General features: G+C 42.0%; 1 protein-coding gene across 1 annotated transcript in view; it reads right to left on the reverse strand.

Moving 5' to 3' along the window:
• grik4 (glutamate receptor, ionotropic, kainate 4) overlaps positions 1 to 19,784 on the reverse strand; it is a 140,905-nt gene that overhangs the window by 11,902 nt on the left and 109,219 nt on the right. The window contains exons 10-12 of the mRNA XM_040131726.1: positions 14,200 to 14,307; positions 6,078 to 6,281; positions 3,352 to 3,465 (exon numbers count right to left, since the gene is read on the reverse strand). Coding sequence (XP_039987660.1) covers positions 3,352 to 3,465; positions 6,078 to 6,281; positions 14,200 to 14,307 — 426 coding nt within the window. The remainder of the gene's footprint in view (positions 1 to 3,351; positions 3,466 to 6,077; positions 6,282 to 14,199; positions 14,308 to 19,784) is intronic.

Consider the following 19,784-nt stretch of genomic DNA (forward strand, 5'->3'; position numbering starts at 1 on the left):
CCACATCAGGTTCCACTCCTGTCAGCCAAGAATAGAAATCTGAGGCTGCAGTGGGACCAGGCTCACCACAACTGGACAGTTGAAGACTGGAAAAATGTAGTCTGGTCTGATGAATCTGGATTTCCTGCTGAGGCACACAGATGGTAGGGTCAGAATTTGGCTTCAACAGCGTGAATCCATGGACCCAACATGCCTTGTGTCAGCAGTTCAGGCTGGTGGTGGTGGTATAGTCGTGTGGGGAATGTTTTCTTGGCAGACGTTGGGCCCCTTAATACCAATCACTCATTGTTTTAATGCCACAGCCTGTCTGAGTATTGCTGCTGACCATGTGAATCCCTTTATGGCACCGTCTTCTAATGGCTGCTCTCAGTATGTCACACAGTGAAAAACTGTTTGAATGAACATGACGGTGAGTCATGTTCAGTAAACTTCAGCTGCCTCCCCAGTCACCAAATCTTAATCCACAAAGGAAGATTTCCAACATCTTGTGGAATCAATGCCAAAAAGAACTGAGGCTGTTTTGATAGCAAAAGGAGGCCGTACCCAGCAATAGTGTAGCATTCCTAAGAAAGTGCTCGGTGATTGTATGTGGGTGTTTATATCTACTGTATATTGTACAGTCCTCAACATGAAGGAAACTTTTAAATGATGAAATTGGTAAGGATATTAAATACCTCTGTTGTACAGATGATGAATGTAATGGGAGAGAAGTCTTTATTGAGACGAGATTGAAAGTAGCTTTAGGTTGTGTCTGGGCTCATAACGCTGATACTCAATTCAGGCCAGTAGAGACACATATTGTACCGCCTGCTGAGGTGAAGTTGTGCTGTTTGATTTGTCTGTGAAGATTCTCAGTCATAGGTCATGGTTATCCAAGAAGAGTTGAACTGAGGGCAACTGGACTTGAGAATACTAAATATATGTATTTCCCGTACGAAACAGCAGAATGAAGAACAAACGTGGGTTGAACTTCTACAGGTTCCTCCTCTCTAAAAACTGTCATCTGTCACAGTCAAGTTTTTTTATTTTTCAGAGTCACAACACTTAATGACATTTTGTGACAGTGTTTCACATTACATAGAAAGATGGGATCTGATTCCCTGTAGGGATCACCTTTGCCTTGTCTACTGATTCTGTTGTATGATTTCTGAGGCAACAGTCTGAAATAAAAAAATATAGGAATATCTTTTATTGTGTATCCTTTTTTAAGACAAAAGGGATACACAATAAGAGTGTGTATGCGAAAGAGAGACAGACAGACAAGCAATACAAACATCCTGACAAAGAGGAGAAATAGAGATTAAATAGCTGATAGTCTGAGGGTAATTAAAACCCAACAGGCACCTTTATTTTATTGCATTCACCATTCTTATTGATCTGACAGAAATTTTCATTTAAGGTTTGAAAGCAGCAAACCCCCTTGTAGAAATCACCGTGCCTCAGATCAATAGGCGGTGAATTATAACTAAACAAGTGCAGTCACAGAAATTCAAATATCGAATAGTAGAGCCATGCCGAGGGACCGCCCTGAGTCAGATCTGAGAAAATGCCAAGGGGCAATGGGAAATTAAAGACAGGATGAGTATATGAGTGATGCACAGATAGAGACCAAGACAGAGGACAACTGACTTTGTTTTCCCTCTTATCATGTACTGTACCTTTCTCTTTTCTCTCTATCTTTTCAAAAACTTGTACTTTATCTTGTGAAAGTAAACTAGCATGAATCATTAGTTCTATCATTTATTCAATCCGACACTACTATGTGCCTTTGATCACTCTGCTTATATGCCTGTTGGGGTTCATGTAACTGAAGGACATGAGGACATCATGTTAAGTGTAACCAGATTTTCTGTGTTTTCATATCAAGAAGGCCTCCGGAATTCCTGTTTATGCGTTAAGTGTACATTAGTGCGTCATCAGCTCATGGCTTCTTGCCAATTCATTGTATGGGTATTGAGATCTGATTCTTGTTGGGCAAAGAGCCAGTCACATTTTGCTTCTTTGACCTTGGAACACTAGAAAAGTCAATTTTATTTTTGCTTCGGGAAGACTTATCCTACTGATTTTTGGTGATAAGGTTTGTCGCCTATATTGTATACATGAATCCTAATATTCTACCTGTCGGTGTTTTCTGTGTTTATTTTATGTGTGCTGACCATTTTTCAGGCAATTTCCACCACAATCTCAATAATAACTGCTTTTCTTCCTTTCTCTCTTATTGACCTCTTACCGTAGAGTTGGCGTCAACTGGGTCACGTCTGTGCTAATTCAACTCTGTGACTCTGTGTGCCAGCCCTGAGGGACATCAGCTCCATATCACCCTCCCATGCTGCCACTCGCCTGCTTGCCTCCCTCTTCAGATGTGATACGCTACCCAGCAGGCCATTTAACACTGCACTTGCACTGCGAGCACAGATTGATTCTCCCCAACTGTTGACGCGCAATTGAGTCCCTCACTGCTACACCTATTAGTGCCGTGCACAGAGTATAGGAAGGTAAAGGCAGCGGGGGGTTACAAGAAAGGGACATGGGAGCAAGAGGGAATGTGAGTAACCCCCCCAGGATGCTATTCTAACGTTAACTCATGCACGAGCCGGAACACCTCAGTGCAGACCGTGGCCAGAGCTTAGCCCAGTATGGCGTGTCACCTTGGGTTTTTTTTCTTTTTGGGGGGGGTGGACTGATGATTAATGGGCCACTGACTCTGCAAACGCTGGCTCATTTCCACCTGCACTGCTGTTGTTTCACTCTTTCTTGCTTGGGCTTGCTCTCTACAGAGCATGGAGTGCGTTGCTTTTGTGTATAAGATGGCCAAACCCAATCAGAGGGCAAGCAGAACACAACTGTGAAACTGCTACATTCATCAGGAAGTTTCAGACTGTAAAACATGCCATCTGGTGCTGGCAGGCTTGGGGGCCACAGCAACAGAAGGAAGAAATGGGCAAAGACAAGAGAAGTGAAAAGAACTGGACACTCTTAAAAAGCTGAGACTGCAGGGACAGAAGGGGAAGGGTGTTGGGAAGATAAAGAAGAAGCAAGATTAAACAAGATTAAAGGTTGGAGGAGAGGACAAAAAGCAGGAAGAGGAAGGTATAGCTATGAAAAAACAGAGGTGACGGGGAAATAGAGCAGCTGTGAGGTGAGGAGGAGGAGAAGTTGTGGAGGGATTTAGGCAGACTGAGAGAGATAGACTCTGCAGACCAAAAGGCAGAGTAGTTCTTTTCCAGTCATTAGACATGGCTGTAAGCCTTCTTTGGTATGTCCGCAAGCTGTACTAGAGGTAGTTCAACTGGTTAGATTGTGTGTACGTGTCGGGTGTGTGGGGTGGAGGGCCGGTGGGAGGTAACTCACCAGGTGGACACGGTACATGATGCTAATGCCGAGGGTCATAAAAGGCTTGGAGAAGTCAATGACCTTTTCGCGCTCTGCTGTGATGGTGAGGCCTGCGACTGCCAGGTCAGCTTTCTGAAACAGAGAACGAGTAGTATCACATCATGTACAGTATAACACACAGTCAAAGACATACACTCAAAGGCATACTGAACACAGCTGTGAGGATGTAACATAAGGTTATGACATAAGCAATAATTTGAGGGTTTGAAAAGAAGATGAGGATGACATAAGAAATGGGCTATTAGCTGATAAATCCCTAATAATGCCCTTTTTTATCCGCCAATAGCACTATCTGTGGTTACAATAATCCAGCATTGGGACTGCGTGTGAGTGTATGTGTGTGTGTGTGTGTGTGTGTGTGTGTGTGGCACAAGATAGCTCAGGGTAGCCATTGTGGCTGGCCAAGGGAGCACTGTCAAGACAAATCATTTGACAAAGCAGTGGTTGGTGAAACACACACTTAGAGACACAAAGACACAGAGACACAAAGACACACAGACACACACACACACACAGAAATGGTCAATGTATGCCGAATACTGGATGACTCCCTACTAATAATACAGGCCCGCAAAGTGCAACTGCAAGGGATTTTCATCTCCCTGAGGAGCGAGGAGTGAAAGCAGCAACGCATTGCTCTTTGTCTGCTGCAGGAGAACTAAGAGGATTGGGGAGACGGAGAGGAATGAGGGGATGAGAGTGAGGAGAGGGGAGCTCTGCTGCAGCACCGCAGATGCCACTCAAAAGCCACAAACACAGTTTCTATGTCAAGGAAAGAGAGACAAAGAGAGGACAGACATACACTGCTGCAACGCTCATTTTGTTGTGATGTGATATGTGATTTTTTCCGTAATTTATTTTGACCTTTATATATGTTGCCTCTGCTTAAATTATCGCATTACACCGAAAATTTCCACTTTTATAACCACACCCTATATGGCCTCATGTCTCCTGCTGCCCTATCCTCAGCCCGCAGGCTTCGACCCTCCATCATCTGCTGTCCCAAGCCTCTGCCTCGTCTTTTTGTCTCGCTGTTGTTTGAGAGTCTGATCGCCTGCTCCCAACGCTGGAAGGAAGCCACGTGCAGGGAACGACCATCCAGGAAATTTCAACAGAGAAAGTCACTGATCCTTTGAAAAATGAACACACATTCATAACAGCCTCTGAAATATTGATGTTACGATAGAATATTAATATTGATTAATGGATTCCTCTGCCTGCCTGCTGTTATGCCTTCTATTACGACTGAAAACAAAACAAAACAAAAAAAAGAAACAATGTAATGCTGGCTGTTCAATATTGCATCATACCTGTTTCCACTTGCATTCAGTCATAGCATGCTAAGCTCACGAAAAAAGGAAACAGTAAAACTTGAGGGATGAATTAAACATTACCCTCTAGGATATAACATCTGATTCCAAGAGTTTAGTCTTTGGAGATGCCTTGTGCCTTTTTTCTCTTACTGCAGCACTGTGGATTAGAGAACCAGGAGATACCGTACTTAGACTTTGGTCTGGATCCCTGCTGGCCTGACTCATTGTTAGCTCAGGCTTTCTGACACCCGTCAAACTAACCTCCGTCATACAGTGAAATATTGTCCAGTCTGAATGGTACTGGCAGGGATGCAGGTATCTGTTGTCCGGATTAGCCTCAAGCTGCCCTCCTTTGCTGCTACCGAGTGTATATTTCACATCTTTTTTTCATCTTATTCATAAAACTCTCTACCATGGCTGTTCCTTTGTTTTCTTTCCCAATCGTTTTACTCTGCCATCTTTCCCTTTCCATTCTAAGCCTTTAACCAAACAAACCCAAGCCTTTCTGTCCACTGTGGAACATCCCTTCAGACATCCCTCGTCCCATGACAAATCCCTCTCAAGCACGTCTCGACTTTTTGTTGCACCCCCCCACCGTGCCACTCCACAGCTAAAGCTGCTGTAAGAGACACGTGGCGACTTAAACCATGGCCCTCCTGAAGGTCAGCCTTCCAGAGGCAACTTACAGGGGGACAAGGGCGGTGGCACGCTGTGACGATAACAAGAGCAGGCACTCCTTGCTTTACATACTTAATGATTTTGCTCTCCATTAGCTCACAGAATTAAGACAGATCACCACTTGGGATCAACTCAGGCCCTCTCAACTTCATTCCCTTTTCCTCTTCCTCACCCGAGCGTTCCTCCTCACTTGTTTTTTTTTTAAAGCCTGTTTCCCTGTTTCTTTTCCTCCCCCTTTTCTCCCCTCAGTTCCTTTATATAACCTTATCTTCCTGTTAACAGCTACATACAGCATAGCTGGAAGAGTGTAAGTCCTCACTCGGAAATTTAACATCAACAACATAGACGGAATCAGGAGGAAAGTCTGTTAAGGTCAGTTCAGAAGGCTTAAGGAAAGGAGCTGACAGGGAACAAGCCACCAACAAGCCGTGACTATTTTGGAAAATATGACGGTTAAGCTGAAATGCCAACTGCTGAAAAAAAGTGTACGACATGAAGGAAAGCGGCTAGCTGTGAACTATATGAGAGCTGAGTGATACACTTTTGTGTTTGTGTACGAGAGTCCCTCTGGGAAGTGCTTTGGATACTGGTGTGCTTACATGTATATACGATGTGATAAATGAGATAATTTATGGTTCTAGGGCTGGTTTGCAGGCTACACCACAAGCTCTGCATGTGTACACGTTTACATACCCTTGAGATGAGCTCTCCGACCATGCCGGTCCACGTTCCATTAGCTCCAGGAACCCCATACAGTCCGTCATCCACCAGCCGGATGCGATACTTGAACTTGAGAATATCTGCCAGCTCCTTCAGCATGTCCACACAGAAGCCTTCATAGCGGTCATTTCCCTCCAGTTCTTGGTGGTTCTGCCGCAGCATTACATATGGATTCTCCTGAAAAACACACATTGTTTTAATTGTAGAGTACAAAAGACTACAGTACAATGGTAGTTACAAGATACTGACATACTGAACGGTCACAGGAGAGGCAAATCATACTGGATCAATACTGTACTTTGTACTGCATTTTAAAGGGGCACCACACTGATATTAGACATCAAACTCAAGGTCTAATGAAGAACTGCATTGAGTTGCAATATGGAAAATGTAAGATTCAGTTTTTTGGGGGGGTTTGACCTATACTTGAGGCTATAAGTCAGGATATTTTAGACTGTGCTGCTTTGATATTGATGATTCTTCTTAGAATCTATCTCTTGAAAGCCCTTTAAACTTTATGTAATTGTAATACTAAATCACTGGAGTGCCCCTTTAAAGTTTACTATTACTGCTTTACAGAACCTGACCAAAGATTTTATGGTGGCGGCATCTCATATGTCCTTTGTAGGTCATAGTTCACATCAGGTTTACTGCCTTCAATGAAATGATTTGAAGCAGAGCCAGGCATTAAAATCAAGAAGTGGCAGACGTGCATATTTGTTATATCCGGCAAAAAGTAAATAAGAAAACAAAACCAACACTCATGCGCCCAAGCACACACCTATTTACAGCCTGTCTTTTAGAGAACCAACTCTCTGTTCGGCTGTCTGTTTATTTATGTCTTGTTTTGTCATTCAGTTGATGTTGTAGGAAGATTTAAAGAGCCCCACAGTGATGTATTTTGGAGCCACCCTTATTGTGCTATTTTTCAAATAATGCAACTGTCAAGCTGCTATGCGCAGGCTCCACTACATCATAAAAAAAGACAGTGTTATGGACCATTTTGCTTCTGCACTATCCCTGCACTCAGCTCGTGAATCCAGCTACAGCTAACTTACTTTGGCAACATTACGTCAGATAGCAGTGATTAACAACTCTAAGAGTTTCCTTGTGCTGACACGCTCCATTTTTAAATAATAAACAAAAAGAAAACAAAAAAAATAAAGGTCTATTTTCTTTATTGTTGCATATAGAAGTTTCATTCAGTGTTTTATAAAAACACAAGTTTATGCGCTTACGCAAAAAACGCACTTGCTCACAAATGTTTGTTTAACCGTGAGCTTTTTAAAGAGACTGTCAAACAGCGGATTGTGTGTAATTCAACACAAAGTCATGTGTGTAAGCCATTCAAAGCCACTGTTTCTTCTTTCAGGAGGGTAAAGCGTAAGCAGTAATGGTGTGGTGCTGTATTTTGTGAAATGGAATAGAAGTGAAATAATTTTGTCACTGCCACAGTAGGAAATACTGAACTTATTTGTGTGGTAGCTGGTTGGCTGCTGATCGATTTGCCTCACAGAGAAACCCACAAAAAAGCAGTTACAGTGAAACTGGGAACATTTGAGAACTCGGTGCTCTTCAGGTGGCACAACTGTTACTTGTGACTTGCCCTGTTGGCATAGCAACTGTTCCACCTGTGGCTGCATGCAGGCTGGGGGGTTGGTGGGGGTTGGTTTCAGATCCCTTTGACACTGGATTGAGCGGCTTTGCCCCTTTCTTGCTGCATCATCGGACAGTGGAACCAACAGCCTCCTGCTCTGCTGTGATAAGAATGATAACAAAATGACTACTGATCGACTCTCTCTGTCTGAGTAATTCTGCACCTAGAAGCTCCATATGGAGTCAATTTATCTAACCAAGCTCATAGTTCAACTAAACAGACATGTTGTATAGTGACAATAGTCAATATTACAGAAGCAAAAAGAGAAGTAGTGGACAAAGACCAGATTACAAGATACAGTCACGTGAGAGTTAAGCGAGCTGCACATGTGTATGTTCAATGATTGGTGAAGTTTGGTTTTAATTTTTATTTTTCTTATTGTCAATTTCAAATCCACCAAAAAGACCAAAAGTAACAAGTAACTGATCCTACTAAGAATTGCCTGTGTAACCAAAGCCTATTAACAGGCCAATATTACCATTGCTAAAATAAAAATGTTTCCTGATCTTACACTGCTAAGGTTTGGTTAGGTCTGGGCAGAAAACCAATTTTGTTAGGGTCTGGAAAAGATCATGGTTAGGTTTAAAATAATCATGACTGTCCCGGTTAAAAGAATCCAATGTTGACTGTCAGTAGGAAACTAGAAATGAACTGAGGTCTCATGTGTTCAAGTCTGACATTTTGTTGACCTATCCATTCCCCCTGACCTCCTTTTTATGTGGGTTTTGTGGCTCTATACTAATGCCACACTACGTCCTCCTTCACTCTAGATAGGAAAGAGTCATAATTCCTTTCGCCATTAGAGGGCTTTGTCACTTGAATGCAAACATATTTCTTTTTCGGGCATTTGCTGAAATGACTGATGCTCCTGTGTTTTTTGGGAGTAAAGTCTCCTTGTTTTTGTAATGTTTACCAAAACCTACAGCACCCAGCTCTTTAGGCATGATTTAGCCTTTTAAAAAAAAAGAAATAAAACAAAATTTATGTCTTCAGTAGAACTGATCTGAGTTTGGACTGAGGGCCACAGACAGGCTGGGTAAATCAGACAAAACTGAAAAATGGACTAAAACATTTTTGGTGTAGGTGTTTTCATGGGACATGTAGTCACTAACTAACTCTCAGCTGGTCAGTGACTACATGTACCACGATGTAAAAGTACATCTGAAGGTCTGCTCATTAACTCCTTAAAATAGCCACACATCACCTCACTGGCCTAATTTAACATGTATGCATGCTCATGTTTGAGCTTGCATGAAGCACAATATAAATGCCAATTTCAAAGCTCACAGACTGCTGAAACTTTTAAAGCACTGACTTGTATTCAAGCGAGACAGAGTCAAACGCTTTCACTCTCCTTCCAATTTCTGCAACATTATAACAGAGGTTGGTTTCCAAGGCGTTTTGTACATAACGTAAGCTGCAAGAAATGTAATAATACACAAACCCGCTACAGTCAAATAGCAGCTCTCCACACCTATAAAGCAGAAGACCAGTAATGTGCCTGGATGAATGTTTGTTTTTGTCCTACTACAACACTTAATTAAGGGAAAACCATAATTCCCTTTCAAGCTTCTTGTTGATTTATTTATGTGAAAAACGGCAAAAGCATTCTGTATTTATAATAAATGGCCTCCGTCATTGGGAAGCTCGATCTCTTGAAGTACACCTAGAAATATTGCTTTTGTATCTTGTCTTCCCTCCATTCCACTGTGTTGACCCAGTTAACTACAGACTAATAAAATCAGACCTGGAAAACATCAATCACACCAGTAAAAACCCAACAGCAATCAATAAACACAGGGAGTGTTTGACTGTTATCATACTAATATGCTTTTCCTTTTTACTCCTCTGCTTTTTTATTTGTCAGTTTCCCTGAGTTTCAATTTCTCTCTCTGTCTCTCTAAGCTCCAGTTGTTCAATAAAAATGTCTGGTCAAAACTGTCTATTAACCAGACATGTGCCGTGTTGCAGAAATGAAAAAAAAAAAAACTGCTAGTAGAAGTTGATGTATTTGCTGCAGTTTATACTCATCCTAAAACTTCGGCCAAACACTGACCAAAAAAAAAAAAAAGCAGTGAAAGAACCACTTCCACTAGAAGCCTCTGTGAAGTTGAAAACAAAATCATATAAAAACAACTATATAAAGGTATGAAAAGTCTAAATAGGGGTATGAAAGTGCTGCCTCCCATGAAGGCAAAGTCACAAGGCAATTCCATCTACTGCACACCACAGCAAAAACAGCAATAAAGCAATGAGTGTGACGCTATAAAGAAATACAGACTTTTAAAGCAGCCTCTTATTCTCAGGCCATGAGGAGTCTGGATGTGAACTGATAACTTTTGAGGAGGAAGCACATGCTTACATATGCACAAGCAAGTACACATACACACACATACACACACACACACACGCACGCACGCACACACACACACACACACACACACACACACACACACACACACACACACACACACACACACACACATACACACATCCAGACACAGTGTGCCAGGTGCACTGGTGGGTATTTTTCATATTCATCTTCACACACCAAAGTGGAGTTTCCCCTTTTATAACCTCAGGGCGTTCAAGATGTCTTCAAGCAACCCTCTTCACTTTCCTCAACTGTTTTCTTATCCTTAAAAACTTGCTCTCCAGAGCAAGAAAGAAGAACCGGCAGCTGAGATACAATTCTCTCACAGGGCTAGGTAGTCCTGTTTGAGGAGGAGCCACGGAAGCTCCGGCAATATTCGTAAAAATACTAGGTCGTTAGAGCAAGGGCTGGGTCATGTTCATTCTCTATAACATTTTTGTGCTTCACTGTAAACAAAAGGGCAGAATATTCAAATACAAAGTTGTAAACACGAGCTGAAAACGAACAGAGAGTAAGTACACACAAACTTTGAAAAATGGGGACAGATCTTGTAGCTGTGTATGCTAATTCATGTGCACATGCCTTAGTGCTTCTGAGCCTGTCTGCCAGTGAATCTGCCTCTGTGTCTGCTTTTATCAGTCGACACTCTGTGCACTGTTGAATTTTTCCCATTACGTATGTGAGTGGATGTGAGAGCACTCAGTGACACGAGGGTAGTCTGCAGGAAAAACTGAGTGAATGACTGAGAGTGTGGTAGTTGACAAAGACAGAAAATGGCTCTTACAGCAGGGACTTAAAGCAGGTTTCAGGCATTAACAAGAAAAATGGGTCTTGAGTTGGGATTTAAATACTGAGACGGCGTGAGTAAAGCTGTGCTCCACTTGATTTCTCTCAGAAACAAGGAAAAACACAGATTTCTTTCAGCACTGAGCATGAGTACTATTTAAGAGCCTAATTAAGTGAATTATACATTAAAACCCAAGGCTGTTTAATGATTTGCTGGTGGCATAATAACCACATGTGCTTACATCAAGCCAGTATGCTGCTGTAGCTTTGTAAAAATAAATGACTAATGTCTCAAGTTTTTTCAAGCATTAATGCTGATGAAATTGTTCACCTGCGTGACTTGGGCTGTGTGTTTGTGCGCATGGAGGGAGGGGGTTGGTGGCTCTATGTGCGTATCTGTGGGAATGTGTGTCTTTAGCGGGAAGTGGTGCTGGTTGATGGTGGTCGCACATGACCGGGACAAAAACACGTGCAATGAAACTAAAGTCGAATAAAAAGTTTCAGGGTTTGTGAGTGTGATTCATTTGGGAGCACTGTAGTGTGCACTGTAGGAGGGCGCCGGTTACACCACCTGTTTGAGCCCTGTTTAGCTAAGCTCTTGGCTTCAGAGCCTTTGGTACTTGGTTGCTTGGACCCTGGTCTACTTTCTTTTGGTATTTTTTGTATTATTGCTCCTTGATTCTGGCTTAACTTTGGAATCGTAAACTGGGTGAGAGGTCTCCCCTTTATCTTTTACTGAGAAAAAGACATCAGTTCCACTTGAAAAGATGATACTCGTAGCTTTTAAAATCCAGCAGTTACAATTGAAATGCAATTCACCTGAGATCACAAAGACCTGAAAATACAGGACTGAAAACAGATTCCTCATTCTACTGCTGGACTACTGTAATTCAGAACAGAGAGAAGCCACAATACACATGACTTAGAACAACACAACCAAGTGAATTATCTTGAGTAAGCAAAGAATGGTCTTTTTCTATTACATCACCTTGGCTACTGAGGGTATAAAGACATTATTTCACAACATAAACAGTGCCTGTAACAAACTCAATGAGTGATTAGAAACACGTGAATTGTGGCCTTGCAGTAAAGCGATAATCAGTTCTGTGACTTTTTTTTTTCCCGCAGCTGAAATTGAATTGGGAAGGTGACGTGCATGTGTAGCTGTAATGAAACTGCTCTGTAAAAGCCAGGTGAACGTGTTAGGAGTGCACACAAACAGACAAATACACACACTGAACATACAGCCACAAATGCTTGTAAGAGAGCATCCATAAATACTGTAAGGGCTAGTGCAGGCACCCACAAACACACGCTGCCTCCCAGACCAGTGCTACAGGTAAGGAATTCTTATGGAGGCTTTCAGCTGTGGCTCATCTGCTACCCACAAGCGAGATAACAGCAACACACCAATCACACCATGATGAATGAGCTGTGATACGCACTGAAAATTGCTCCTTGGTGGCTTCCGAAAGTTTGGTCCAGGGACTCTGTATCTCCAAAGCGAAATCAAAGCTCTGGGCTGGGCCAATTCTTTCTTTCACACCCTGTTTCTGTTGTCAAAACATTGTCGCATTTGTACTCCCCCTCAACACAAACACACACACACACACACACACACACACACACACACACACACACACACACACACACACACCTCCATCCTCCCCAGTGCCCTTCCCCTCCGGTGTGAAATGAATCGTTCCATCTGCATCCCAATCAGTCTCAGTGAGACCAGTGAGTTGTTCAATGGTGAAACATGGCAATATGTCCTACCCTCATTCTCACAGCTTGCGATTGATAAGCCAGCCTCTCAGGATAACACACTGGGCCAATTGCTTCTGCTTACAGGCTATTTGTGACTTATCATCTAATTCATCAGCGATGAGGAGGAGCTGGGCGAGTGACGGGTTTGTGTGTGTATTAGGTTATGAACAAAGGCATGAAACACATGCAGATGACTGAAAATGTGACTGGTTTTACACAGTTCCAACATAAATCCATGTATCCCCTTTGATTTCTTACAGTAGCGCAACAATATATATATATATATATATTGAACTAAGTGCCTTTCACTTGCACCTTTTCACCAGTACTCCTTTGCAATACTATCTATTTCAAACTCTTCCAACATTTTTATTAAGAAGAGTTACCTTGAACTGATATCTCAACAGCTTATGACTCACCGCTGACCATGCTGATATGCGAATAAATAATACCCAGGAGATCTAGTTGATATATCTGTAGGCAGTTGCAGATTACAGGGTCAGTATGTTACTTTCTGAAAGACACAATCCAACAAGCACGCCCACTTCATGCACTGATCAGTTAAGTGTCTGTGAACTTCTCTCTGAAGGTCTCTTTCATTCTTTCCACGACTACTCCCATCCCTACGTTATGGACATCTGAGTGCAACAGTATAAATGCTTTTGAGTAGAGACTGTCTCAAAGTGTTCACCGTCAAAACAGCAATAAACCTTTTTTTTTTTTTTTCAAGCACGCACAAAAGGGCCATAGAGGTTCACTATGGCCCTTAATACAAGAAAGAGAGGCTGTTTCAAATGCCCGGCATGTTTAGTTTTGTCTAATTTGTCATCCAATAAAACCTTTAAGTTGTACTGAATTTTTATGATTACTCATTTTGAAAATTGTTTGACCTTTTGTTAAATAATGACAATCAAAGCAGGAGCAGCAATTGAGTGAAAGTATTTTCCTTTTATATTATTTAAATTATTTACTTGTTTATTTAATTAATGATTCACATACCTAATTTACTTGTCTTGTGCTGCATAAATAGAACATGTCAATTGTTTTAACAAAGCTTTCACTGAGGAAAAGGATGTATTGTGTACTTTATAAGCTTTTAAGGATTCATAGATTATTGATCATTAACGCGGCAGACGATTAAGGAAATCGCTTAAAAACTGCATCCCTTGTAACAGGTAGCACATTGACGGTAGTGAGAACTTGTGTTCACCGGATCTATATTTACAACAGAGGCTGAGAATGGCTGACATGCCGAGTTATTAGCTCCTGCTGATGCACTGTGATGAAGCCTCATCTGAAGTACTCAGGGCAAAACAATCGCACAGCATCAGTTCCTCTGATCCCAAGAGGACTGAGTTGGATCTGAAAACACAAAATGGGTTTTTGATATGGTAATTGTCTGTCAACTGCAGAATGTCAGCTACATGTAGATCAGCCTCGGAGTCGAGCTCATAAAATGGCACAGACTACCGTTGATGTGTGCGTATCGGTGTGCATACAGTAGTACTTACCAATATTGTTGTGATGGTTAGAGTTGTGTTGAAGAGGGTGTCTGTCACATTGATTGATGGAAGATTTCTCTCCATGGACAGTCCATCTTCAGAGTGCCACAGGCCAATCTGCAAAGAAAGCGCACACACAAGCACGCACGCACGCACACACACAAACATACAGATCAGTCGCTAAGTCCATCAGCTGGAAAAGCCCAATAGAAACAATCTTTGCTTAATTGCCTCCCTCCTCTCTAAAGGAGAATCAGACCTTCATGAAAGACGGTGTAGGACGGCGAGAAAGCAGCGGACAGACCGACACGTTGTGAGACAAGGCGATAGCGAAAGTTAGCGAGACTGCAGGAGAAAACAAAGACAACATGTGTGTAGCTCCTTGAGGAGCGAACACGGGGCATGTGTTCAATCAGAGGCAACAGAATGCATTCATTAAACCAATTACCGGCAAATCCTGTGGTGCAGAGCCACATCCTCATTCTCATTACTCACAACTCCACCTCACATGGTGGCTTTCCTCCCATTCCATTTCAATCTGTCCCTGCCATCTCGTGTTTCATTCAACCTCAACCCAACTTTGTTAAGCCTCAACTCGTTGATGACAGTCTCTGTAAGCAGGATCACTTTGTAAATTTACTTTGCCTCTACTTTCCCCTACACACTCCTCTTACTCATTTTCATTTTATCATAATGGCACTGACAGGAAAAAACACCTTGGTGATCTGTATGCTCTAACCTTGAAGGATTTACATGGCTCCTCTAATGGTTAGGAAAATTCTGCAACCTTGAAGCTGATTAAAATCTGTCCAAGTACTGTATAAGGTGAAAAATGCAAAGCTGTCCAGTAACACGAAAAGTGTTTTTCTTTCATTTCTTTCATTTTGACATGACAACACAGCTTTGACTTTTCCAGTGACTTCCAATTTACTTTCTACCTGAGCTGTTGTGTGTTCTTGTTCTTTATCATCCGTGTTGGAAACCGCATTACACCTTTGCCGGTGATTATATGGTAAGAGTTAAGTGGTGCTGGTGAAACAACATGGGCAACTATCAGCAAAGCGATTTGCTTCAATAATCTACGGAGCAATTGCTGAATGTTTTGGCAATGAAGACAACCTCAAGAAAAATCAAGGCCAAGATGACATAGTTTGTGTAAACTTCATTGATGTAACTTATCTCCTGTTAAGATTTAATACATGTGGAGTATTTTCAGAATTTATGAGGCCTTCCTGCTAAGATGACACTGTGTCGTATTGTTATGGAAACTATTTAGAAAAACGACGACACTTTCAGCATATAATTAAACACTCGTAAAAACAACCGAGCAACCTCGAAAAATAAAATGATGTTGACTCAAAATATTCTGTTTTTAGTCATTTACATTCCAACTCTGTAATCTACCTAATTATGTAAACATCTCCACCTCGATTTTGAAGATATAATACCCCTTATCATAAAAAAAAAACCTCCCTCCATTATGAATATTATATAGGAGGAGTAATGAGAGACTATATCATATAATTTAGCCTTGATACTTTGTTGGTGTGATTCAATCCATGTCACTAAAATGGGTTATCTGATTACTTGCTAGAAAAACCTTTGGGGTTATTCTTGTTGGATGGAGTCAGACCGGGGAAGATGAACTGTTACATAATCAGTGATTGAACTCTGAAAAAAACAAAAAATTAAAGCTACAGTAAACAAAGCATTCTAGGCGTAGTCACAGACTGTTTCAACGAAAAATTACCAAAATTCTCAAGAGATTTCAAGCCATTTCATGTTGATCAGGGCCTACATTTCGAAGTCGTTTAACCACTCTCCCGACACTGATGATGAATTCTGGTGTGAGATACAAAAAAAGGAACAGAGAGCTCCTGGAATCAAAGATTTCCTTTGAGAGTGTATGATCAAAAAGATCTTGCCTTCCTTTTCCTCTGGTGTACTTGTTGAGAGAAACAGCACCTTGCTCACACAAATAGACTACAGCTACCGAAAACCCCCTGCACAACACATCCCACACTCTGCTGATGATGGCCTCAAGAAACAGAGAGGGAGAAAATGTGAACATAGTGTAGCATGACCAAAAAGGGACCTGTGAAATATGGTGTTCAGCAATCAGCGCACACAGTCAGCTGTCAGTGCCTGTGGAAGTGTCGGGAGGTGGGAGTCTGTGGCTTGGCTGGTCTTAGCGGGTATCACCAAAGGTCTGAGTGTGGGGGTGACTAAGCAGGTAATGGGATGGGGTGGCACCGTGACTCCTGCCCAGAAACAGGAGGTGAGAAGAGAGGGGAGAGAGGGAGATGAGGCAGCTGGAAGCAGGAATGGAGAAGAAGCATATGCTGGCGGGGGAGGAACTGGCACTCAGGAAGGAAGACGTATGAGCTTTTGTAAGCAGGAATGCATGATCGGGAGCAATCACACCGTGACGTTTATCAAATAGACTGAAAGACTTTAATGTTGTAATTATTCTTTGCAAGACTTTATGCAATAAATTTAACTTTTTATCATTGATTTGTGCAATAAAAAAGGGAGGCTACTTATTATATAGCACAAATTGGATGAAAAGATGACAACAGAGTGTCTAAAATGTGGAGAGACACCAACAGAAAACTAATTAAGTTGAATCGATATTAATAACAGCGCAACGCGGTTTGCCATTAATTTGAGAGCCAGGAAAGAACATCAGTAATCTTGCATGTCATTTTCCTTGAAGCATAGTTTGTAATGATGGTGCAGGTTGTGCAAACTCTAAAGTGAAGGGAACCCTAAACATTGCATTAATCCTGGTGAAGCAACAGCATTGAGCCATTGCATAAAACTTTGCAGCGTAACCCAAGAATGTATTAGCCTCATAAGCTTCTATTGTAGAGAGAAGCTGCATATTGCCATATACCAAACTGTGTTTATGTACAACAATATAAATAGCTGTAACTTGATGTTTCTCATTTGCAGTATCATTAATTTAGTATTTACTTTGCAATCACAACAAATAACTACCATGCAGTACAGCCAGTGAATATAGGAAAGAAATTCAGACAAAGTTCAGGCTCTCGATGTGTGCAAAGTTTATTTTCCTGATAAACAGGGAGTTAGGAGAAAGAATAGGGTATAACAAGAGAGAGGGGAATAAGAGAAGAGCAAAGGGAAAAGACAGCGTTGGAAATACAAAGATTCAGGGGAATGTCAATCACTTACTGATTAGGTGCGGTGAGGCTGGAAAATGGAAAGAAAATCAATGAGAAAGTATGAGGAGCAGCCAGCTAGGGAGGCAGAACATAAGGCGGAGAGAACAAGAAAAAGAGACAGCCACCGAGAGACAGAAAAGTCAGAGAGAGAGGAGAGTGAGAGTGAGAGAGAGAGAGAGAGAGAGTGTCTATGCGACTGCGAAATAAAGAGAAAGAGCGTGAGTGAGGAGAAGAGACAGAGACACGGATAGAGTGACAACAAGTGGAACGACGCACCCTGTGAGGGATTACCCAGGGTTCATTCTGGAACCTGGAATTACAGCATGAGGAGAAGATTAGGGTGGCTGCTCACTCAAGCATCAGGATTGGCTGATTTTCCTGTCAAAAAATACCGTATCCAATAGGGTGTGGTGAGAATGCGCTCTGACAGACGCATCCATCATATATGAGGGAAGCAATAGCTACCATTATAAAACATAATGTCATACAGCACACTTGCACCGCGGCTAAAGCATTCAGGTGTCACGGCGGTGGAAATTGAGTTTGAGTTGAAATGTGTGCATGTGTTTCTCTCTGCATGCCTGCATGTGTGCATGTGCCTGTTTTTGGCTGTCTGTATTGCAGAAGTAAAATATCCTCATGGGCCTCTTACAGTGGACCTTCATTGCTCTTAGAGCAACATTATGCATATCATCTTGAGGAAAATATGTTTAAGTACATGCAGTTTGTACCCATCAGCCGACCTTGCCACTGGTTGAATCTGCAGCTAGTGCCTGGTTAGGACTAAACAGAAGACAGTTATATTTAGAGCCACCCACTCTGCCTCACAGTGATTGCATTGTTCAAATGACAAGCAAAGCTATTGTACTAGTGTGTGCTTGTGTGTAACTATTATGCATGGGTTCTCTATGGAATAGTGAGTGGGAAATCTGGGAATCTTTTTTACAGAAGCTATTTCTGGTATGACTCATCATCAGCAGGAAGGCGGCTAATCGGGGTGGAGCCTTAGGCAGACTTCAGGGGCTAGATCTAGATAAAAAGGTGGTGTAGGTGGTTGGCAATGCCATACAGTAAAGAGAGGGGTGGGGAAAGCACACAGCTGTGACGCTAGTGCTGATTGAAGAAAAGGAGCTGCAGACTTGTGGTAGTCTTGCAATATTCTTGCTTATATTTCCTGCTGGTCAAGAAATCTCTAATGGTAATGGAGAAAGCGTGGAAAAAGTTGACCTGGTTACACTTCGTTACAGTCTAGACTGTGATTTGAGCTGTGTTTGTTACTTCTGAACACACACACAAATGCACCATCCTACTGTAGATTTGGTAAATCATTCCAAAGCCAGGCAGCACACTTATTTTTTGGCGTTATTGTGAATAATGGCATTGCTTGTTCAATCGTAATGAGACACGGGCTCTGGGTTGAAGAGAAGGACTTTCAGCTGTCAGAGCAGATCTTCAAAGCAGCACTGCTTGTCCTCCAAGCGCTGCATCCCCTGTAGAGCAGACAGCAAACAATAGATGCCCTTGCAGTCACACTCCCTGCTCAGCCTGGCCGTTACTGGGAGTGTACGGCAGATCAGTGTTTTGCTGACCCTTGTGAAGTTTTTAAAATAAGACTAAAAAAAAATTATGCTCACAACGAATGTAATATCAAATAGATTCCCTTTAAGTATCTAACAAGACTGCTGGGAGAGCAGACTGCAAGTATGAACCCATCTACACCCAGAGGAGAGAACAAGTGAAACAATACCTATAAGGTTACAATGCATCTTTGGTTGCTCTGTAGCACATAATATCGGGAGTCTTGGTAGAAATTCAGGGGTGCACTGTGCGGACTGATAAAAACAGACACAGAGGCAAACTTGCAGGCACACAGGCACAGAGGCACTCAGGCACATACACATAAATTTGCATTTACAGGCATACTACACACATTCACACATTCAAACACTCTCTCTCTCACACACACACACACACACACACACGGACACACACACAGTCTCACCCAGCCTTGAAATCCGTTAAGACTGGGGGATCTTGCAAAACAGCTCATACATTCTGCTTTTGATCTATTCCCCATCTCCAGCCTGCAAAGTGCAAACTGAGAAAAACAAAAGAGGAAAGGGGACTGCTGTGCGTCTCTGAGAGACCAAACAAAGGAGAGAACTAGAGACACACAAAGGATGCCGGTGTGTGTAGACTAGTGATGTGAGTCTCTGCATCGACAACTTCAATATGAATTTCAATATGTAGTCACAGATTCAGCACAGGGAAGATAACTTTGAGCAGGCTGATTATTCAGGAGGATTGTATGAATTTCTTATTTGATCTCATACAACGTGATTGGTCGCAATTCAATATACTTTACTTTGACTGGTGCCACAAAATGCATGTGACATACCCATACTG

This window comes from Xiphias gladius, chromosome 7, assembly GCF_016859285.1.
Source record: "Xiphias gladius isolate SHS-SW01 ecotype Sanya breed wild chromosome 7, ASM1685928v1, whole genome shotgun sequence".
In the NCBI taxonomy this organism is placed as follows: Eukaryota; Metazoa; Chordata; class Actinopteri; order Istiophoriformes; family Xiphiidae; genus Xiphias; species Xiphias gladius.